This window comes from Indicator indicator, chromosome 13, assembly GCF_027791375.1.
Source record: "Indicator indicator isolate 239-I01 chromosome 13, UM_Iind_1.1, whole genome shotgun sequence".
Classification (NCBI taxonomy): domain Eukaryota; kingdom Metazoa; phylum Chordata; class Aves; order Piciformes; family Indicatoridae; genus Indicator; species Indicator indicator.
The window spans coordinates 7,905,287-7,928,820 of record NC_072022.1 but is presented as its reverse complement, the minus strand read 5'-3'; the positions used below and the strand labels follow the sequence as shown (position 1 = coordinate 7,928,820).

At 47.0% G+C, this 23,534-nt stretch overlaps 1 protein-coding gene across 1 annotated transcript in view; it reads right to left on the bottom strand.

The window, feature by feature from the left end:
* Nucleotides 1-23,248, bottom strand: part of LOC128970827 (probable cation-transporting ATPase 13A5) — a 33,980-nt gene extending 10,732 nt beyond the window's left edge. Inside the window, exons 1-20 of the mRNA XM_054386189.1 lie at nt 23,210-23,248; nt 22,475-22,648; nt 21,712-21,858; nt 21,455-21,525; nt 21,296-21,376; nt 20,697-20,766; nt 17,390-17,524; nt 14,890-14,962; nt 13,979-14,110; nt 13,188-13,358; nt 12,822-12,979; nt 12,348-12,536; nt 12,037-12,098; nt 8,558-8,708; nt 6,621-6,704; nt 5,114-5,270; nt 2,962-3,079; nt 2,250-2,374; nt 1,527-1,690; nt 447-563 (exon numbers count right to left, since the gene is read on the bottom strand). Coding sequence (XP_054242164.1) covers nt 447-563; nt 1,527-1,690; nt 2,250-2,374; nt 2,962-3,079; nt 5,114-5,270; nt 6,621-6,704; nt 8,558-8,708; nt 12,037-12,098; nt 12,348-12,536; nt 12,822-12,979; nt 13,188-13,358; nt 13,979-14,110; nt 14,890-14,962; nt 17,390-17,524; nt 20,697-20,766; nt 21,296-21,376; nt 21,455-21,525; nt 21,712-21,858; nt 22,475-22,648; nt 23,210-23,248 — 2,418 coding nt within the window. The remainder of the gene's footprint in view (nt 1-446; nt 564-1,526; nt 1,691-2,249; nt 2,375-2,961; nt 3,080-5,113; nt 5,271-6,620; nt 6,705-8,557; nt 8,709-12,036; nt 12,099-12,347; nt 12,537-12,821; nt 12,980-13,187; nt 13,359-13,978; nt 14,111-14,889; nt 14,963-17,389; nt 17,525-20,696; nt 20,767-21,295; nt 21,377-21,454; nt 21,526-21,711; nt 21,859-22,474; nt 22,649-23,209) is intronic.
* Nucleotides 23,249-23,534: the final 286 nt, after the last annotated feature.

Genomic DNA, 23,534 nt, shown 5'->3' with positions numbered 1-23,534 from the left:
CTGTCCAGAGAGTATAAAATCTGTCCCAGCACCAGCTATTTTATGGACTGGGTGAGAGGAGTGGAAGATTGCTGCTGCTGGAGCTGGGTATTTCATGTTCCCGACGCCGCTGCTGAGCAGAGGCCATTGCCAGCTATGTTAATGGCACATGGGAATCAGGTTGATGTTTTTTAATTACACTGAAATTGAGAAGGTGACCATGGAGTAACCACTGCACAGCTGCTCACAGCACCACAGCCACCCCTGTCATTGGAGGTCTTAGAAGATGCTGAAAGCAAGCTGTTTGGGATTTAACCTGAGGCACAGTGGGAGGCCACCTGGAGTTGTCAAAATATAAGTGACACTGTTGCAGCTACAGACAGAAAAACCCTTTCTCCAGCCAGAACACCACTGCCACTTCGCAAAACACGGAGGGCAGCTAAGTGCTGTGTTTCCTCTGAACTTACTTTTGGCAGCAAGCTGTAGAAGTGCTTTATAATAACCTGATAGGACTTTCCATTCATTGCAAAATGGAAGTTGCAGGTTTCTCCTTCCAAGGTGATCTTTTCCTCAGCACACACCTCCTAGAAATAAGGCAGCATTTATTCTCAGACCAAGGTCATAACATGCCAACTTGTCAGCCTCCCAGCAGGCAAGCAGGGACACAGCCATCAGCAGCATGCCTTTGTAAAGCTTCCACCTGGCAGTACTTGATTTTCTTGCTGTGTTTCCATGCACAACTAATCCCTGTCAGCCACAGGCTGCTGGTCTAGACGCTGAGGTTTGGCCCAGTAAATAGTTACACAGATCAGTAGCTGTCATTGCATTACCTCTGCAAACTACAAGCATGATTGAAGTGGCCACTGCATCTGCAAAGCCTTGCCAGTTACAAGTCAGGATGTGAGTTCACAGGATCACAGGATGTTAGGAGTTGGAAGGGACCTCTGGAGAGCTTCCAGTCCAACCCCCCTTGCCAGAGCAGGACCACAGAATCTAGCACAGGTCACACAGGAACACATCCAGACAGGGCTGGAAAGTCTCCAGAGAGGGAGACTCCACAACCTCTCTGAGGAGCCGGTTCCAGTGCTCTATGACCCTTATAGTAAAGAAATTCCTCCTCATGTTGAGGTGGAACTTCCTGTGCTGTAATTTCCATCCATTGCCCCTTGTCCTATCACAGGCACAGATGAATAGAGGCTGTCCCTTCCTTCCTTCCTGACACCCAGCCCTCAGATGTTTATAGTCATTGATTAGATCCCCTCTCAGTCTTCTCTCCAGACTAAACAGTCCCAGGTCTCTCAGCCTTTCAGGTGCTATTTCACCTGTTGTCCTGAGCAAAGAACCACTGGATTAATTGCTTCTCCCTAACAGGTACATGGTCCATACCACACCTCCATATACCCTGGCGTTGCTACAAACTAGCCCCAAGGTTTCCTCTGTTCCTCAAAGCTATTTCCAAATCCCCAGCAAGAAGCCAGTTCCTATACATTAAAAGCTCCATTAATTCCTCCTGGCACTCTAAAGCAACCATCCTTGGCTGTGCTTACACTGGGAGCAGCTGTGTTTGCTTTGCAGTCTTCGGCCAGCCGCCAGGTGATGGAAGCTGGAGCAGAGCCCTCTGGTTCATTGGCTTCCACAAGGATAACTTTGCTGCCTGTGTGAATCATGCCTGCGTTTCTCGCCACCATGACAGCTGTTTCCAAGTTGTCCCCTGCAAGGATTGTAAAGAGGCAGGTTCCTCATGTCTACCACAGCACAGTGGCAGCCACAGGTGGGTAGAGACTGTAGATCCAGGATCACAGGAGTTGGATGGGACCTCTGGAGATCATCTAGTCCAACCCTCCTGCTAAAACAAGGGCACCCACAGTAGCTTGCGCAGGATGACATTGGCCAGGTGGGTTTAGAATATATCCAGAGAAGGAGACTCCACAGCCTCCCTGGGCAGCCTGCTCCAGGGCTCCAGCACCCTCACAGCAAAGAAGTTTCCCCTCATGTTCAGATTGACCCTCCTCAGTTCCAGTTTATATCCATTGGTCCTATCACTACCAAGCACCTCGATACTAGGAAGTCTAGGGTTGCAAAACATGAAACAGCACATCCTGCCTTCAAGGTTTTGGAAAACACCAGAACAGGACTATCTCACTCACTATGTGGATCATATCTCTGAAGACATGTCATGCCTTGTACTCACAAGACTGTCGTGCAATGGAAGATGCTGGAGAAGTGAATCCCTCTCCTGTGTGGCCTCAGAAGGAGCCTGAGGGGTTTACCTGTGACCATGACACTCCTGATGCGGGCAGCAGCCAGCTCTTGGAGCACAGTCTTCGTCTCCTGCTTCAAGCGGTTCTCCATCACCAGGAGGCCCAGGAACTCCAGCCCAGACTCTGCTTCTTCTCTTGAAGCAAGGACAGAAACACATGTGGTCTTTCCTGGGGGTGGCATAGAGAACAAGACTCTCCCAGAGGTTTTTGCTCAGCAGGAAAGCTGTGCTTGGTGGGAAACAATCTGCTCTGTCGGGGAGCACAACTGCCACGAGTGCAAAAGAAGCAGTGCCCAGCAAGCACCAACATTTCTATGGCTTCAGCCAAGATGCTGCTCCACCACACTGCTGTCTCTGGAAAGGAGCAATGAAGGAGATGTGTGTGCCAAGAGAGGGGCAGGGGTCTGCAGGAAATGTCTGGCTGAAACCCACTGTTTATGGCTTACAGAATTTCTATTGCAGCCCCAATCCTTTGCCATATAGAAGCACAACAACCAGCTTTCATTACCCTTTGACAGCAGATCATGAATTGCAGCCAGTGAGCCTTGCAAGAGCAGTAATAAATCAGGCAATGAACAGTGTAAGCTGTATCTGCTGAGAGGAAGGTGCTACATGTTCCAGCTCCTTCAGCAGGAGAGGAGGGCAAGGTCTGGGGCAGGCTGTAACAAGCAGATACGAAAGCAACCCCACAGTGATCCCAGCAGCTCATCATCATACCTTACCTCTCTAAGTTGCTCATGTCTACATCCTTTCCTAGGTTTAACACTTTATGGGCCAGAGCAATGACTCTGAAGCCTTGACTTGTGTAGGTCTTGAGCTCCTTTAAGAAATTAGCTGGGACTGTTTACAGGGGGGAAAAAAGTGCCATGATTAGAATATTCCATCCTTGCTGACTGCTTTTCTAGGGTTAAATACCTGTCCTTTGAACTGCTTTCTAGTCCCAATTACAGCCCTGTGGCCTTTCACAGAAGACATTTGTTTTGTACCAAGGTTGTGTAGCTGTCTTTTCAAGTAACTAATTCCTGCTTCTGTGGTATAGTTTCTGAATCGATGTTAAAGTGCAGGTAGATAAAACAAATTACTGGGCAGAGGATAAACAACTGACTTCATAATTCTGTCCTGAGCTTAACTGCATGCATGCTGAGTGACTGAGGAAATTGTATTTATGTTTATGCATTCATGTGGGAATTCTCCCAAATCCTAAATTTTTAATTCTCTCATCATTCTTGTGACTGTAAAAGCAAAGACTTCCTTTTACCTTTGCAGGAGTTTGTACTCACTGTGTGCTGCAATCACAGTTTTACACTGCAGTACCTAATTATTCATTAAGCTGTAATCAATAATAGAAACAATCAAGACAGGATGAGAGGAGCTATTTAGAAACCTGAGAAAGTGCAATGTAATTCTGAGGAGTTTTGGTTTTGATTTTGTTTTTTGTTTTTTGTTTTTTTTTTTTTGCTGAGGTTGATTTGTTTGAGGGTTTGTGTCATTAGTTCTTAGGTAGTTCTAAACTAAATCTTTTCATTGTCCCCCAAATCTGTTTCCACCTCTTTTCTGGTCAGTGCCATCTGAAATAACAAACCACAGAGCCACAAGGTGTTGGTGCTGTGTTTGCTTGGCATCCTTTTGAAGCATTCAGTAAACATCAACCAAGTTTCAAGTACGCAGACAAGTTTGAGTACAAACTTATAGCATTGTTCACAGGCAAAAAAAGAAAAGCTCCTGGTTGCTTGCAGAGAGAGGACAGAAGTCTTGGCTTGAGTGTTAATGCCAATTATCCTTAATAACAGTGATTTGCATCTATACAACAAGTTTTCCATTACTGAGATTTAAAGCTTCTGCAAGCTGGGTGAGTAACTCAATGCTGAATCCACAGGGCAATAAATTAGGAGGAAATTTAAGACCTTGTACAGCACAACACACTCACTGTGACACATACAATTACCATGGTCTTGTGTCTACTCTGGGTGCTTTAAAGGATCAACATTATTTATGTGTTAGGTCTTCAGCTGATGCAAGTCAGCTGAGGGATGGATAGTGACTGAGCCTCTGGCTGTGCCTCTTTCTGGCTGTTGGGCTGTGTGCATCTAACTTACAAACAAACAGTGAAAACTTGTCTGCAGTACTACCTAATGACACTTAACAAGCCCAAGGCTTGTTTGTGGGAAGAGTCATGCACAGAATCAGAAAATTAACCAGGCTGGAAAAGACCTCCGAGATCATCAAGTCCAATCGATCACCCAACCCTAGCTAATAAACCAGACCATGGCACTAAGTGCCTCATCCAGGCTTTTCTTAAACACCTCCAGGGATGCTGACTCCACCACCTCCCTGGGCAGCTCATCCCAATGGCCAATCTCTCTGTGAAGAACTTCTTTCTAAGATCAAACCTAAACTTCTCCCTGCACAGCTTGAGACTGTGTCCTCTTGTTCTGGTGCTGGTTACCTGGGAGAAGAGACCAACCCCCTCCTGGCTACAACCTCCCTTCAGGTAGTTGTAGACAGCAATGAGGTCTCCCCTGAGCCTCCTCTTCTCCAGGCTGAACACCCCCAGCTCCCTCAGCCTCTCCTCACAGGGCTGTGCTCCAGACCCCTCCCCAGCTTCGTTGCCCTTCTCTGGACACACTCCAGCAACTTAATATCTTTCTTGAACTGAGGGGCCCAGAACTGGACACAGTACTCAAGGTGTGGTCTAACCAGTGCTGAGTACAGGGGCAGAATGACTTCCCTGCTCCTGCTGGCCACACTATTCCTGACACATGTCATTGCAGTGTGGCCAGTGGAGATCCTTTTAGGATTTCAGCCCCAACACAAGCTCTAGTTTGGATTAAGTCTAAATAAACACTGTAAAGTTTCCCTTTCCCAGTTCTGTACCAGTGTCTTGTCTGCAAAAGCTGGACACCGTTTCTGGTGCTCCTTTCATGTACAGGTCATACTGCTCCTCTCCAATCTTCTGTGAAACAACAGACATCCTCTGGAGCCCAGATGAAAATGGGAATTGGTGTAAGATCGCTATTCCCTCCACGGGAGCCTGAAAGAGGTCAGGAAAGTGACATGTTTACAAAGGCCTGTGGTGACAGGAGGGGGGAAAATGGCTTCAAGCTAGAGAAGGGCAGATTTACATTGGGTATCAGCACCAAGTTCTTTACTACGAGGGTGGTGGAACACTGGAACAGGTTGCCCAGAGAGGTGGTTGAGGCCCCTTCCCTGGAGATATTCAAGGTGAGGGATTGACAGGGCTCTGGGCAACCTGATCTAGTTGAGGATGCCCCTGGTGACTGCAAAGGGGGTGAACTGGATGACCTCTGGAGGTCCCTTCTGTGGTTTTTTGTAACCCCAGTCATTGATTACACAAAGCAAATCCATTTTTAACTTCAGCTCCTCTGCGTGTGGTTTGTTGTTAATAGGAGACTGTTTCCCTTTTACTGCTTTCTGGTTTGGGGATTAGATCACTGATTACAAGTTTGGGAATCACAGTCTCAATGACTCTGTCTTCCCAGCATAGTCCCCAGGAACCTCAGTGTTTTTCTTTTTATTTAACTTGTTTTCCAGGCTTTGTCCCAGCCTTTCTCTTAATAACCACATATTAAAGTAATATTACTGGATCTACAGTCCTGGGAACTGAAATTTGATGAGCTACAGTGACATTACCATAGGAACAGAGCAATCCTAGGAGCAAGACTGATTTCCTCATTGCCACAGCACTGCCTTTCTGGTATTGCTAGCAGAAATCACACTCCTTCCTCTGGGAAGAAGCTGGTTGGGTCGACATTTGGACCAGAAACATAATGATTTTCAACTGTCAAAGAGCAGAGCTTTAAGAGGAAGAGTGAAGCAAACACCACCATAATTTGGGGTGAGGCTGATAAATCTGCTAGTGGGGTTGCATGACCAATACCAGCAGGATTCATGGACCCATGTCCATCCCTCTTGATGCCTTGTCAATAGCCACATTGCGTCCTCCTCCAGACAAACTCATGCCTTAGTAGTTTATTCCATTTGCATCGTTCCTCCACCTTAGTTTTCACTTCAATTGACTGTGTGGTTTCATTTTGCCAGCACTTTTACAGGGTGAGGGCTCAGAGCAGTCTGCACCTTTCATTAGTGCAAATAACAGAGCTGGAAAAGGGCCCACAAAATGTTTTAAATGCCTCTTCAGGAGCAGCATCTCCACTTTCAATCAGAATTTGCTTTTCTGGTCCTACATTTCCAGCAAGTCTGGGTTTTTTTGGAGGGTGGGGGAATGCCACACAGTACCAGGGGTGGTTGAAAGGCATTTTGCAGCCTTTGTGAATTAATAGCCTTTGTGAATTGCCAGGAGTTTGCACTTGGTGTAGGCTGAAAACACGGAATATTAGTTCTCAGACAGAAAATGACTTACACTGCTGGCATTTGGCCCCGGTCTAACAATGCAGGTGTCAAGAGCACCAGCCCCATCCTGAGCTGTGCAGGAGTCTTCTACCTCCTGTACAAAGAAAAGTATTATTTCTGGTGGACAACAAGTTCTCCATGGGACAGCAATGTGCCCTGGTGGCCAAGAAGGCCAATGGGATCCTGGGGTGCATTAAAAAGAATGTGTACAGAAGACTGAGGGAGGTTCTCCTCCCCCTCTACTCTGCCCTAGTGAGGCCACACCTGGAATATTGCATCCAGTTCTGGGCTCCCCAGTTCAAGAGGGACATGGATCTGCTGGAGAGAATCCAACAAAGGGCTATGAGGATGACTAAGGGACTGGAGCGCTGCCTGATGAGGAAAGGCTGAGAGAGGAGGAGAGGAGAAGACTGAGAGAGGGTCTAATACATTTCTATAAATATCTGAGGGCTGGGGGTCAGGAAAGGACAGGCTCTGCTCACTTGTGCCCTGTGATAGGACCAGGGGCAACAGATGTAAACTACAGGACAGGAGGTTCCACCTCAACATGAAGAATAAATTCTTTACTGGGAGGGTCCCAGAGCACTGGCACAGGCTGCCCAGAGAGGTTGTGGAGTCTCCTTCTCTGGAGCCTTTCAAGCCCTGTCTGGATGTGTTCCTGTGTGACCTGTGCTGGATTCTATGGTCCTGCTCTGGCAGAAGGGGTGGACTGGAAGATCTCCAGAGGTCCTTTCCAACCCCTAACATCCTGTGAGCCTGAGACTTTGGGGGGCTTCACACCATGGACAGCAGCACAGGGAGTGTGTTTCCCCCTTACTGTTGGCATTCATCTGCAGAAGTATTTTGTTGTGATCTAACAGGTTGTCCTATTCATCCTCAGTGACAGCCTCCCTGCAGCCTTGTCCTTAGCAGAGGCCTGCATGGCCCTGCATCTTTTCACTTGATGAGAGTAAAAATATGTGTCAAATTTTGTGGTTTCTCTAAACTTGAAGTTCCACATAAATTGAATACCATAAGAATGATGAAGCTAAAGAGAAATAGTTATCTTTATCTAAGTGGCTTTATCTTCCAGCCTCCTGCTTTTAAGTGACTCTTATGTTCTGTGAGGAAACAGGGTGGTCGTTTTTGGTGTAGGATGCTTTTAGCCTTCCACATAAAAGAGAACTGCCAAGGTTCATTTCCCCTCATAGTCCCCTTTTGTTGTCATGTGGCTCTGCTGCTGCCCTCTCTGCCACAGGAGCAAGCAGCAGCCTGATGCCTTCCTGCAGTGCTGCTCAAAGAGCTGCCATCTGTTTTACTTATTGATTAATCTCTCTTGGGCAAAAGGTCAAAGGAGAAAAGGTGATGAGGCAGTTAACTACAGAGACCCAGAACCCCTCTAGGCTAGGATATAGCAGGCAGAAGGGCAGCCCCTTTCCTTCTCATGCCTCCTTCCATCCTGTGTTCCACCCAAGCAACTCTCCATTCCTGCTGATGAAGCTCCATCTCCCATCTCCTCCCCAGATCTCTGTGAGATTTGCTGTTCACTCAGTTGGAGGCTCCAGCCTTGATTTCTCTGTGGGGTTGAACCTTTGCTAATCTGAGATAAGAGCCTTCAGCAAAAGGGCATCAAAACCTGCCTCTGAGGCCTGTGGCACCTTCCTGCTTCCAGCAGGCAGCCCTAAGCTCCCCTTCTGCTTCCTCCCACTCCAGTGTTTCCAAATCAAATCAAGACAGCAAATGCAGGCAGCTCCAAGGAAACTGGTTGCTGAGCTAGCAAAAAGCAGCCAGAGCGCTGCAAATCTGCCGTGCAGTTAACAGAAATAACCCAGCAAATTCCAGCTGTTATGAGCAGAAATGCAAAGAAGTTTCCCCTGCAGGTGTGTGCTTGGGCTTGACTTGTGAGTAAACTCCCCACATGGGTGGAGTTGTGCTTTAGATGGGGGCAGAGGCTGAGAGTCTCCTTACCCAGTGTGTGCCCTCAAACATTTTCAGGTCCAGAGGATCTCCATGAATCTTCTCATCCAGAACCACCAGTGAATGACAGGTGGCCATGGCTGCGCACAGAGGTCCCCAGGGCAGAGGAGTGCTGGATGGGAATTTATGGATTTCCTGAAACCTGATTAAAAGCAGAGATTAGTGAGACCACTCACAAGAGGGATGCAGAGATGCACATCCTCTATTGGCACACACAGGTGCTGCTATGCTGTATTTAATAGAGCTGAGCTCAATAATTGCAAGCAGCAGGCTGTCCTAACCCACACTTCTGATTAACAGGTTGGATGCATTCAGGAGGCCAAAAGAAGTACCCAATAATTAACTGGCACGAGTTCAACTTGATGTGAAGGAGCTGAGACAGTAAAACCCTGCTTGGCAGCTGCTGCTGGGGATTAGACAAAGCAGAGCAGACACTATCAGGGAGGAAACAACTTGCAGCAGAGATCTCGAAGTTTGGCAAGATGCCCTAGAATATTTCTGAAGCTGCACTACAGAGGTGTATATCTGCTTGTGCTGGTGTTGTGCACCTGCCAGGGTGGATAAGCACCACTGGGCTGCTCTCAGCACCCCTGGGAGTGATATGAGGAGCCCAACCTTCGCTTTCAGCTGTAGATTTTACATCTACATAGCCACAGACACCAGGTGTTTGTTTCTCACACCCTGGTTTTAAAAATGGGTGCATTGGTTGAGTCATAGAATCATGAACTCATGGGATTGTTTTAGTTGGAAAAGACTTCTAATATCATTGAGTCCAACTGTTGATGTGGCACCACCATGGCCATTAAACCATGTCCTGAAGTGTCATGTCTACACATTTTTATAACACCTCCAGGGATGGTGACTCCACCACCTCCCTGGGCAGCCTGTTCCAATGCCTGACCACTCTTTGAGTAAAGAAATTTTTCCTAATCTCCAACCTAACCCTCCTCTGGCACAACTTCAGGCCATTTCTTCTTGTTCTGTCACCTGATATTAGGGAGAAGAGACTGACCCCTACCTCACTCCAATCTCCTTTCAGGTAGTTGTACAGGGCAATGAGGTCTGCCCTCAGTCTTCTCTAGAATAAACAACCCCAGTTCCCTCAGCTGTTCCTCATAAGATTTCACAGAATCACAGAAATATTCAGGTTGGAAAATACCTCAGGATCACCAAGTCCAGCCCAGAACTCTACTCTACAAGGTTCACCCTTAAACCATAATCCCAAGCACCACATCCAAACCACCTTTAAGCACATCCAAGGTTGGTGACTCAACCACCTCCCTGGGCAGCCTGTTCTAAGGTCTGACCATGCTTTCTGTGAAAACAATTTCCCTAATGTCCAGTCTAAACCTACCTAGTCTTAGCTTGAGGCCATTCCCTCTTGTTCTACCACTAATTAGCTGTGAGAAGAGACCAGCACCAGCCTCTCTTCAATGTCCACTTGTTCTCCAGGCCCTTCACCAGCTTTGTTACCCTTCTCTGGACACATTCCAGCACCTCAGTGAGTTACACTGAGGCACACTGTCAAAGGTTCATCCCTCAATCTCTTTCACTGGACTGACTTCAGGTTTATTCCCTCCCTGGCCTCACAGAGCAGTCTGAACACGAGCAGGGCTGGGTGAAGGCTCCTTATTTTTATCACGGGTGTTTTTCTCTTCTCACACATACATTCCCCTCTAAGAAACTGGCTGTCATCACACCACAGCCCATTAGCATTAAGGCTGGCATGGTGAGGAGATATTTAAATAGATTTTCTTTATCTTTGATCACCACTAGCATCACCTGTTAGCAACACAGGTGCAGTGAAACGAATCTGGAAGTGAGCAGCACGACAGCTCCCCCCACAATTCAAAGGAACAATGAATCCATGACCTGCTGTCCCATTGAGCCATCAAAGCCTGTTCTCTTCCCAGCAAACTACACTTTGCTCTCAACCTGCTCATAATTGGCTTATTAATTAATTAATACATACTTAAGAGACACTGTGAAACTGCTAACCTTCACATGAAACCAGCAAGCATTTGTTAAATGCACAATAGGATATTTTGTTAGTTTAATGAAACTCCTTTCCTGTCATTGCCTTCACAGCATTCAGCTGATCTGGCAGCTAGGCTGATAATATGTTTAAAAATGTGAACATCTGAGGAAGAGCAATTATGCAAATAGGCTAATGAGATCAATGCAGACAGCAATAGCTCCTCCCTGCGTTTTGGCAAGCACAGGATCCCAGCTGGGAGCAGACTGGACATGTCTGCAAAGAGAGCTCTATGTGTTGATAGCTTACAGAGGGTTTTATTGCATGAATTTATTCATATATGTAGGTCCAGATTTGTTCTGCTGCTTACATAAGTAGACCCTACCTGCAAAGCTACTCTGGCACTGCTGCAAGCTGACTGTCTTCTGGTGGGCTCCAAGCCTCCTTGACATGCACCTATTCAGTGTGGCCTCCCTGATGCACTAGAGGAGGGCCAAAAAGAGGTTGTACAATGTGCCTGAGGCTTGGTCCCACTGGAAGAATATTTTATTGTTTGACACTTATTAATTTCTTCTCATTAATTTGCATTGGATTGTAATTTTCTCTCTGTCCTTTGAGGAAGCCTTTGGAATGTGATTTTTCTCCTCTGGTAATGAATTCATCCTTTTATTCATTACAGCATGATTATCTCTGTGGTGTTGAGGTATTTGATATATTAACAACTACTAATGAAAATCTGAGAGTAGATATGTGAGGGTGTGATTTGTCCTGACCACTGCAAAAAAGAAAAGAAAAAAAAGGTACTATTTTGAGTTTAGCAGAGCAGGCACTGCAGAGCTGAAGCCTGTGATTGTATTACAGTAGTAGGAATTAAATTATATCATTCTGGAAACAGTCAAGTTTGATGTTTACATAGTGGTTATTTCTTGAGGATTTCACTGGTCTTTGGGCTTGGAACCTGCCATGGGTTTTAAGGGAGTCCCTCGGGACACCTGAACGTTGCAGGTCTGATCTGTGGTCTCAGGGATTGTTCACAACATTTGCTGTAGGTAGGTGAGATTCAAGAGTCACCAAAGTCAGCCACACTTCATTTCAACAGAAGGAGCATTATCCTAACATTTAAACGATGAAAGGTTTATTGACTAGATTAAGAGTATTTATTGAACTGTGCTGTGAATGACATAATTGAAAAGCTCTGTGTATATTCTCCAAATCCCCTCTGGGTAATTAAAAGCACTCATGCTGCTGCTGTCTTCTGTTTGCCTTGAACTAGTAGCAACCTTTACAACTACGCCTGCTGCAGCAGCAGCACCCAGATGCCCTCCTCAGAGGGAAGGGGCTGAGCAGGGACACCCGTTTCACCCCCCTAAACATCTTTTGCTGCATGCTCTTTGCAGTCTCTCCATACCCTGTGCAATGGCCTCCCTCCTAACTAGAGGTTTGGACAGCACTTTCACGCTGAGGTCAGTGCTCACTAAGTGAAATCCTTCCTTACCGGCTTCCCTGGGAAGGGATGACACCCCACAGGTCCAGTCCATCTTCTGTCAGTGTGCCTGTCTAAATGTAAATAAAGATTGAGTTACCCTTCTATTGCCCACTCCTCCCTCTTGCATGGCCACCAGAGATCCTTTCCCAGCTCCCAGGCAGGATAAGGAAAGCCTCCTGCCTGCAGTGTGAACCTGCTGCATGGGCACCCATAGAGGATTTTTCCCTGGGGCTAGACCAGGGTAAAAGGGGTTGGAAAAAAAATAATCCCATGTTTCTAGCAGCTCCCAGCATCTTTCAGTGTCCCAGGAAGTTCCTTACTTTGTCAAAGCAAACAAGGTTGATCTGCCCACAGATGTTAATCCTCTGTGGGCTGATGCAGAAGATTTTCTTTTTCTTCAGCCTCCTTTGGGCATAAACAGTGCCTGTCGTCAAGGCAGCAGGGAGAGCAGGAGGCACAGCCGCAGTGAAGAGAAGGAGGGACATCACCACCACCTCGGCCACTGGCTTCTGCAAACAGGAAGAGCAACAGGGGTAACGGGGTGGGGACAACCTCCATGCTCTGCTACCACCACTCTCAGATTGCCTGACCCCCCTGCTCCGGAGCAACGCATCCCAAGCTCTGCCTCTGGGGAAGACTGATTTATTCTGCTTTCTTGTGTCCATCTCCCCACCTCCTTCCCTTATTTCTGGGATCTGAAAACTGAATTATGGAAGTGAATGATAATCCAAGGGTCCTGAGCAGCCAAGGGCTCAGGGCTGGTGCCCCAGCACAGAGGCATCCCTCATACTCACCTTATGGGACACAAGCACACACACAGCATAGATGAGTCCAAACAAGCCAACGACAGAGAGGCCTATGATGAACTTGAAAGCATCTCTGTAGAGTTTGAAGTTCACTGGCTTGGGGTAGAGGATGGACCTCACTAGGTCACCTTTAGCTGTGTTGAACCCTGCATAAAGACAAGTTCCCATGCATGGTGTGGGTGACACAGCGGCTGCACGCTGCGATGATTCTGCTCAAAACCAGGGAAAGCCTGACCCAGCAAGGGGCAGAAACAACTTCTGCCAGCAGAAACCTGCTGGCCCTGAATCACAAAGAGAAACAGGCTCTCCTGCCAGCCTCCGAGGCTGCTGCTTAGCAAATGGTAGAAGTGATACCTGTTTGCAGCACGACAGCTCTTGCTGGCCCTCTGCCCTTCAGCTTCGTCTGGATGACTCGTGTCCCGCAGAAGAGGACGTGCCGCCGGTAGTCTCCCACGCTGTGGGTCTTCCAAGGCATTGGGTTCTCCGTGAGGGGCAAGGGGGTTTTGGTAACTGGGATGCTTTCACCTAAGAACGACAGCAGGCAGCTTCGCTTAAAAGGCCTTTGAAAGCCTGTCAGATCCTGCATACCAGAAAGTGTCAGCAGCCTTTACGTGCTCAAGCTTGCCTAGTTAGCCAACCTGTCTACTTACACACGTGGATTTATGGTGACAGCTACTACAGGTTTTATTTCAAAGCACAGCATAAGGTTTCTCTGAGCATTTTGTACCAAGGAGCTTGGGTCAAATTTTGCCCCTGAAGCAAGTTGATATCTTGTTAGTGGCTCAATGTTTAGTTATAGCATTGTCCCCTGTGCTCACACATGGCCTGCTCAGACAGAACTGCTGCAAGATCAGAATCAAAAACTTAAAAAAAATACATATTCACTGTATTAGAGTATTTGCACTTGCTACTGCTAGCAAGTATGTTAATCCTCCTTGTTTTTAACACAGATCTGAAATGCATATTACACAACGGCAGTTTGAAAGCCCAAGACATCTGTGAATTGTTCAAGCCACATTTTTTTTCCACCTCCTGCTGCAAAGGGTTCTAATAAACAGTAAACAATTTCCTGTCAGAACAGATAGAGACATTTCCCTGATAGAGAACCTGCACAGGGCCTTAGCATTTCAAACTCAGGGCTGCACCTGTGAGCACTCCTTCATTCACAATGCAGCTTCCATCAATCAGGACAGCATCACATGGGAGAGAGAGCTTTCTTCCATCTAAAAGCAACATGTCTCCAGGGACTAAGTAACAAGAGTCCATCTCTTTGCAACCTGTAGAACAATACAAAAATGAAATTTATGTGTGGGGAAGTTCTGGGCAATGAAATTAAAAAAAACCCCAAAACTCAAAACACCCCTCCCCCATTAAACTTCCACACTGCATGACTTAAGGTCAGGGATTCTTAGAAATCATACAGGCTGAAAAGCAATAATATTGACAGTGCAGAGATCAGCCCTTGTCTAAACAGTTCTCTCCAGTTTCATTTGTTTAGGGTCCATAAAATGCTCTGACCAAGAAAACCCACACAAAGCTTTCATATCTCCCATCACCTTAGCAACTGCCCATCTCAACATTGCTGGGAGGCAAAAAAAGGCTGCAACCCCTATTTTATGGGCGAGGAGCTGAGATGCAAGAAAGAAAGTGCATAGCTCAGTGGGAGCCATATATCCAGACTCCCTGAAAATGGCTTGCTAGCTACTTGACAGGATTTTGGGAGCAGCCTATAGTAGAGCAGGGAAGCAGGTCTCCAGAGTTGTTATCCAGCTGCTTGTTTGTGAAATTAAAATTTCCAAGCTGTTCTCCGTTCTTAACACAAATTACCAGGTTCACCTGTGTCATTACAGCTGACGCAGATAGAGATGATCATGATACACAGACATCATCACTGCACTGCATGGGCCCTGCCCACCTCACCTCCCTCTGCCCCATTCTCCCTGCAGCTTCACCTTTCAGCAGGAGAAATCAACAGGGACTGTGCAATTCTGGGTACATTTCGACATGTCAGGTAATTATACAGGCTGGTGAGGATAACGAGATGTAGATGACTCACCTTCACTCTTGGTGCAGACTGTAACCTGAACTTTGTTATGCTCCTCAACGAGGTTGTGCAGCTTGGCAGACTGCTGTTGATGGGAAAGCAATTGCAGTGTTGAAACACCAGCACTCAAATGAAGCAGTAGGTTACAATTCAGTGATCATGTTAACATCACAGAAACTGAACTCTGATGAGGTGTCCAGGGGAGGTTTGATGTGGCTTGTTACAAGTCAGGATGTGAGTTCACAGGATGTTAGGGGTTGGAAAGGACCTCTGGCATTGAGTCCAACCCTCCTGCCAGAGCAGGACCATAGAATCCAGCATAGGTCACACAGGAACACATCCAGATGGAGCTTGAAAGTCTCCAGAGAAGGACACTCCACAATCTCCCTGGGGAGCCTCTTTCAGCGCTCTGGGACCCTCACCAGTGAAGCAGTTCCCCTTCATGTTGAGGTGGAACCCCCTGTGCTGTAGTTTATATCCACTGCCCCTTGTCCTATCACCAGGTGCAACTGAGCAGAGCCTGTCCCCTCCTTCTTGACCCCCAGCCCTCAGATATTTATAAACATTTAATAAATCCCCTCTCAGTCTTCTCCACAGTCCCAGGTCTCGCAGCTTCTCCTCATAGGGCAGTGCTCCAGTCCCTTCATCATCCTGGTAGCTCTCAGCTGGACTTTCTCCAGCAGATCCCTGTCCCTCAGTTCACTGAGTTCATCTAGAAGAAGCTGCTATGGGAACACAGACCTAATTTTCTGTTTGCTTCCAATGCATGCTGCTCTATCTCCCTTGATCTCCAAGGGGCTATTCCTGCTTCATGCCAGGGTAAGTCTCCTTAGCTATCTGCAGTCCTCTCAGTAGGAATGTCTTTGTGCTCAACAGTTTTAATCCTTGCTAGGAGGCTATCAACAGGACAACCAAGCTTTACAGGGCATTGTTACAGAACTGCCACAGCAAGAAGAGAAACAGAAATTCTAATTGAGCTGGGTGCTTTGCCAGTGCTTGCAAACTAATTCAATTACATATCCTGAGATAATGAGTCAGCTGTCATTGCAAGGCCATTAGAAAGAAGGCTTTATCTTGATTTTCAAGTTGCAATTGCAAAAAAAAAGAAATCTAATCCTCGAGTGTGGATTTCTTCATGAGCATGTGAAGATGTCAAGCTGGTTTAAGGCATATCTGGAGGCCCCAAACATTGTTATTCTTCCTGCCAAAGCAATCAGTCACACAATAAAACCAGCCCTGCTAAAGAAAGCTGAACAGGCTGTGGCTGTTCTTGGTGCCCTGCAATACCAGAAGGGATACCAACACCTTAAGTACAAAGGTTTGCTCAAAGAGATGCAAATACTTGTTCAGCATGGGAGTGCCAGGCATCCTACAAGGATTAGAGATACTAAACCAGGGATTAGAGATACTAAACTGTGACACCTGTGCTGGAAAAAGCCCCAGCTGGGCTAAGTCCCTGGGTGAGGTCAGTGTGAGGCAGGGACAGAAGCATTCCCTTGACAGGGCAGAGGGTATGCAGGAGTGCCACAGCAGCAAAGTGCCCCGCTGAGCACAAACTGCCCTACATCCCATAATATCCAGACTGGAGACACTCAAATGTTGCCTGCCAGGCTCCTATTCCTATTGCTCTTTCCTCTTTGTACTTTAGTAGGATTCATAGAATGGTTTAGGATGGAAACGACATTAAAAATCATCCAGTTCCAAGCCCCCTGCCATGGGCAGGGACACTTCCCACTAGCCCAGGTTGCTCAAGGCCTCATCCAACTTGGCCTTGAACACCTCCAAGGAAGGGGCATCCATGACCTCCCTGGGCAACCTGTTCCAGTGTCTTTCATTCACAGAGTTTCTCTTTTCCCTGTTACAGCCATGTGGGTTGTTTGCCTGCCTTGTGTATTTAAAGTGAATTCAGAAATCAAGGAACATTTTGCAAATTCCCAGTGAGAGCATCCCATGTTCCTAGCAGGAAGCACCCAGATCCTCAATGGCAGGCAAACATTGCCTAAGGCTCAGCTCTATCTATTTGCCTGTGCCATAGAGGCCGAAGGTTTCAGGTTTATCACAGGTGAGTGCTTTAGGTCACAAAGTAAATGAGTTAAGACCATTGGAAAATTCTTCCAAGCAGCTGCATCCATGACAGAAGTGTAGAAAAAAAATAATTTGAGAAATAAAAGGTCTTGTTTCTTTTTGCTGTTAAAAACCTGTTATTTAGTAAACCTAAAGAGGAGAGAATCCTCCTGAAATCACAGTAGGAACCAGACTCGTGGCTATAATCCACCTTCATAAAGCCTTACAAACTCCAGGTGTTAGGCTTCAATCTTCTTGAGAAGTTCAAGCCCCCTAGGTATGACCCTTTTAACTCTTCTTCAGCAATAAATCTGCAGTAATACAGCAGAATACACAGCAGTAAACAACAACAAAAAAAATAACCAGAAAGAGCACACAAATAGCTGCTTGTGTCTGTGACAGGTGAACCTGCAGGATGGGGAGCTGGCAGGCTGTCCACAAGTCTCACCTGTCTGAGGTCATACACAGTTAAGCCAACAGAAGTGATGGACAGGATGATGATGGCCACTGAATACTCGATGTAGCCTTGGCTCAGCCACAGCGTGAGGGTGAAGGCTTGAAACACGTAGAAGGGATTGAAAATCTGCAAAGACAGATGGAACACATCAGGGGAGACTGAGCGTGGGAAGAGGTGAGCCTTGCCTTGCGGTGTCCAGGAGTTTTACACACCAATCCAAAGGGTTGATTTGCTATCCCAAGGCAACACTTTTTCGTGGCTCTGTGCTGCAGGGTGCTCCAAATCCCCCCCAACCTTCCCTCGTCGTCTATCAGCAGAGGTCTGAATAGAGGAGACGAGGTGTGAAAGGCTCTTCCCCTGCCCTGATGACAGCGATAACCACCTATTGGCCCTGCCGGCTGGAGGCCCCGCAGGGGTGTACCGGTGTGGGGAGAAGCCCGCTGGGATTTGGAAATGTGATAAGGGGGTATTTCACATTTTGGCTTGAACAGATTGTCTAGGAACATATAAAAGGGTGAGCAGAGAGCAGTCAGGGCTCTCATTCTGCCGCTCTCCATTCCGCACGGCTCACCCGTGTTCCGGGGCCCGCTCGTTTCGGCTCTGCCATTGTGGACGCTCATCTCCTGCCGCTCTTGCTCACTTCTCCCGGACCAGCCCGCCAGCCATGGAACCTGCCTGCCACCGCCGGCCTGGGACCCATCCTGCTGGGGAGCCTGTCAGCAAAGCCGTGACCCTGCCTGCCTGGGACCTGCCTCTCCCTGGGACCGATTGCGTACAGCCTGAGCCTCGAATTGGATCACAAATCGCCAGTTTCTGGAGCCTGTCAGCAGAGAGAGTGAGCTAGGGACCACCTCCAAACTCCTACTCTGTTCTCGTGAGTAAATCCCGCCTGCTCGTATCTCCCTAAGGGTTATTGGTTGGCCTTTGGTTTATGAGTGGGTGAAGCTATTTGTGTCATAGCCTTCTCCAGTCTCTGAACTTTCTAAATTGTGTCCAAAATTGCCTTAAGCATCCTGGAAGAATTCGTGACCGAATAGAACCTGTAAATAATTTTTATCATTTTGGTACATAGTTTTGGGCGCGGGATTTGGGGAAAATAAAAATAACTATATTTTTATAATTCCCACCTTGTTAATTTAACTCCAAACTAATACACTCTGTTAGAGTGTTAGCAGCCTCCAGCTCTGAATTTAGCAGCTTACACATAGCTGATGGTGTTTGTAATTACAAGCTGTTGTTAACCAGTGACTCTGCAGCAGCCATGCTGGCAGCCGTAAGGGACTTCAGGTCAGTTGGTTTCCCACCGTAGCCAACCAACAAAGCTGACCTGAATATTTCTGATTCTAAGTAACTGCCACACAGGAGACAGAGGGGGATCGGGTGGGTGGGGGGGAAGGCTGAATTGCCGTAGAAATCTTTAATACTTTCTGATTTAAGAAAGTCACTCTGAATATGACATTTTTTGGGGAAAAGAGACATGCTAAGTGGAGGAAATGTGGCTACAAAGCTGCCTGGCAGAAAGGGACCTGAGGATTCTAATGGGCAAGCAGCTGAATAGGAGCCAGCAGTGTGCCCAGGTGGCCAAGAAAGCCAAAGGCATCCTGGCTGGGATTAGAAATGCTGTGTCCAGCAGAAGCAGGGAGGGGATTGTCCCCTGGGACTCAGCTCTGGGGAGGCCACACCTCGATTACTGTGTTCAGTTTTGGGCACTGCAATCCAAGAGAGATGTGGAGATGCTGGAGCCAGGGCAGAGGAGGGCGAGGAAGCTTGGAAAGAATAAATCTTACGAGGAGTGACTGACGGAGCTGGGGATGGTTAGTTTGAAGAGACCTCATTGCTCTCTACAACTACCTGAAAGGACATTGTGGAGAGGTTGGTGCTGGTTTCTTCTCACAGATAATTAGTGATAGAACAAGAGGGTATGGCCTCAAACTGCCACAGGGGAGGTTTAGACTGGACAGTAGGAAATGTTTTTTCACAGAAAGAGTGGTCAGGAACTGGCACAGGCTGCTCAAGGAGGTGGTGGAGTCACCAACCCTGGATGTGTTTAAAGGTCATTTAGGTGTGGTGCTCGAGGATATGGTTTAGGGGTGAACTTTGCAGAGCAGGGTCAACAGTCGGATGATCCCAGAGGTCTCTTCTAACCTGAATGATTCTATGATTCTATAAGAACTAATTGTAAGGTCATCAATAATCTGCCTTAGACTGCAGTGAAAAAATGAAGGTTTGCTTTTCTCCTAGTTTCATACTTTCACCTACTCTCTGTTGTCTGAGCCTTACAGTCCTTGCACACTTCAATGCCTTACACTCGAATAGACCACAAAGCCTCACTCAGGTCTGAGTACATAATGTGGGATATCGTGGTATCTAGCTAATAACACAAGAATTAGATGAAGTTTTTCAGAGATTTGCCCACCACTTGGCTTGTCTGAAGGAGTGACAGATTTTTCTCTGGAACTGGCATGACTGAAATAGCTGCTGAAAGAGTGATCTGCATGAAGACTGGAGCTGAGATGAATTATTCAGCTGGCAAAAGCTGTCTCTCCATGAAAATTTAATACTTTCTTCGACATTCACTAGGACAAAGAGGCAGACACTAAATCAGGGTGCCAGCCTTTGGACACCAAAGCTGTATCTGCACTGAAACACCTTACGGCTTATGAGGACCAGACTGCCTCTAGGCATTGCCTTTAGTATTTCAAACATGAACCTTCAGCTGTGGATGGAAGTGCAAAGTTCCAAGTAAATAAACTGGAGTTTTTCTTCAAAACCATCTCCAGAGGGTAGGTACCACCAAATCCAAACAATTTCAGGAGCCTTGTAGCTTTTTGTCTATTTTGTAGCATTTCAAACAAATGCACTTAAAGTTCATACATAGCTAGCTTGGACTCCCAGCATTCACAGAATCACAGGATACATCTGGTTGGAACAGACCTCAAAAATCACCCAGTCCAACCCTCCACCCAGCCCTGAAGGGCAAAATGGGAGATGTTCAGCTGGGAGTAAGAGCCTACAGCAGAGAAGGAAGACACCAGTCCCCCCCTTTGCTGATCTCCAGGAAGGGACACAGTCATACAGGAAGCATTTATCTCTTTGCAGCACCAAGCATCCTTTTAGCTTTGTGTTCTTTCCTGTAACCTTCTGCCAGGAAGGTCTGCCAATAGCTGTGAAGGAGGTCCACCAGCTTTCCTCCGTGACATGCCTTGGGAACATCAACCACCCCACCCCATCCCAGTGTGCCCAGGTAAAGTCTTCAAAACACTTCACACACATGCCACTGCTAGCCTGACTCACTGACCTCTTTAAAAAGTAGCTTCCAAACAGGACGAATTTCAACTTCAATGGCATTAGGTCCACACACCAGCTGCCTGGAGGAAGGTAGAGGAGAGTTGCCCATGTTATAGCTTGATCACGTAAGAGTAAGACTTCATGTGGAAAACTGAGACCAAAAAACATGAACAGTACTAAAACACTAAATCCTGGGGGCCCCATATGGCTGAGCAGGACAAATAAACCTGTCAGGAATCTGCTGTAGCCAGAGGACTTTTCACAGAGGCAGAATTTTACTGTTTCCTTGCTGAAAAAGGTCATCAGTTTGCTGCCAGACCCTTTGATGAGCTTACCAGAGGGCTTTTAAGAAGGAAATGGCAAAGGGCTTGCTGTGCCCTGAACTCCAGGTGGAACTGATGGTGTTTTCCCCAGACTTAACCTGGCAGCACTTAGAGGATGGTGAGCTCAGTAGCATAAAGAATAAGACACTGCACCTTTCCAGATGTCACCATGCAGCTTGCACTGTCATACTACAAAGATGGGTAGAAAGAAGCTCCCAGGAATTTGAAAGGAAGAATTCATAGGTCACACTCTCACAAATAATTCATACATCTCATCAGGCCTTACCTGATCTTCTGTTCTTCCCTTGTGAGGCCAGCTCCAAACTTGTGGTGTATGCTGTGACATGTGTTGCTGTCTTCTAATGATCTGGGATGACAGGAGCAGGTTCAGACATGGGAATTCCCAGCCACAAAGGGTTTTGTAGCAGGCTGGTGAGACACTCACCCAACTTTCTTGAATTCTTTTACAGAAAAGTCCCAGATATAACGGATTTTCTGCACCTGGATACATCTCATCTGCAAGATCAAATAGCAAAAACTTTTGCCATTCAGGGGAAAAGCATCTCACTGGTATTTTGCTTTAGGAGAAAAGGAGCTCATGTAAACAATACTTGCAGGAAGATGCTGGCAGAGGTGTCTTGACTCCTGTTTTCCCCCACTTCCCCCCTGCCTTCTTACTTCTCCATTTTATAGATGAGTTACCTTTAACTGTGGCTTCATGACAGCTCTGTTTATGACAGAGTCTTTATCAGCTACGAGAGGACCATCTGGATTACTGCCAACAGGTAGTGCCAGTGGGGACAAATCAATGCAGGTCACCTTCTTCCTGGTGTATCTCTGAAACTCATCCTAGAGAAGCAGAACACAGTTCAGTGACAAGCCAAGGTGCTGCCTGTGTTCATGTTTCCTGACTCTAGAAAGTATACATGGGATTCCTGTGTGGCATCCTTGCACCCATAGCAAGTATAAGCCCAGGGCAGGAAAGGGGTAATGGATATAAACTACAGCACAGGAGGTTCCACCTCAACCTTAAATGCCACAAATGCAACTCCACTTCCAAGCTTCCTGGTCTCTTCTCACAGGTAATTAGCCACAGAACAAGAGGGAATGGCCTCAAACTGCAACAGGAAAGGTTTAGACTGGATATTAGGAAATTTTTTTTCCCCAGCAAGAGTAGTCAGGCATTGGAACAGGCTGCCCAAGGAGGTGGTTGAGTCACCAACCATGGATGTGTTTAAAGGTGGTTTGGATGTAGTGCTTGGGAATATGGTTCAGGAGTGAACTTCGTAGAGCAGGGTCAGTGGTTGGACTCAGTGATCCCAGGGGGTCTTTTCCAACCTGAGTGATTCTACGCTTCTATGAGAAGTGCAATTAACCTGCTACATCATGCAAAGGCAGGCAGGCTGCCCTACCTGTGAAGGCAACAGACTCTGCAAATAGCCAGAAACCAGGAGGGTTCACATACTGTTGTTCTGAGCAGAACAATGTCAGCTTCTTCCAAGCTGCAGCAGATGCAGTTTGCCCACACATCCCACTCTGGCTTCCAGTAAAAGAGCAGCAGCAGAGCCCCACAGGACAAGATGTAGCCAGCAATGCACAAGGCCTTTCGGCAGCCTTGTGTCTTGTAGCCAAATATCTCCTGTACAGCAAAGAGAAAGCATTCTTTGTTAACAGGGCTGACCTGGGCACTCATTCATCAGGAAGCCAAAGCTCACTGAAAAGAGAGGCTGGTGACTAAAGCCCTCCCTCATAGCTCAAGGTCAGGTTTGGAAATGAGAGTTTGCTGATTGATGTGACATAGTTATGAGCACAGCAGAGCTACTGAAAGGAGGCTGCTGCTGGGCTGCTGCTGGCAGAGAAGCTTTCTCACATCAGCTCTCCCAGGATTAATGAAGAACTAACTCCAATCTGGAGCTTTTACCATCAAGACTGCAGCTGAGCTGTCAGGGTACCAGTTCTCTCTCTGCAGTGCTAGCACCAAACAGCCCTGCCTGCCACCAGGGAGGATGCCTCTGTGTGAACTTAGTGCTGACTGCTGAAATTTACTTTGCAGCAGGGGCACAGAATCTGCCTCGGGGAAAAAAAAAACTGCCAGACCCAGAGTAATGCCTTTCATGTACCATAGCTACTGATCTGCTATCTTCCACCACAGACACCTTATCCTGAAAATAAATATGAAAAGGCTCTTTTTACTCTGTACGGTCTCTTCCTCCAACTCATTCCCCAGGTCATCTGTCATCTTTCCTACTTGCCCTTTCATTTTGATATCACAGTGAGCCATCTATTCACTGATGACCCATTGTCTGTGGAAGAGATTGGGAAGTCCACAGCTTTAGTTTTTTCTCCTTGAAAAGAACTTTTTTTACCCTTTAGTTTGCTTTAAACCTGCCTGTGGAGCTAACAATAACATTAATGCCTGAAGCATAACTACATCCTTGTCTACATCCTGAGTGCTTTCCTGGCCCTCTCTGCACTCTGCAGGGCATGAGGGAAGGGTGAGATGCTCCATCCACAGCTGCTGTCTC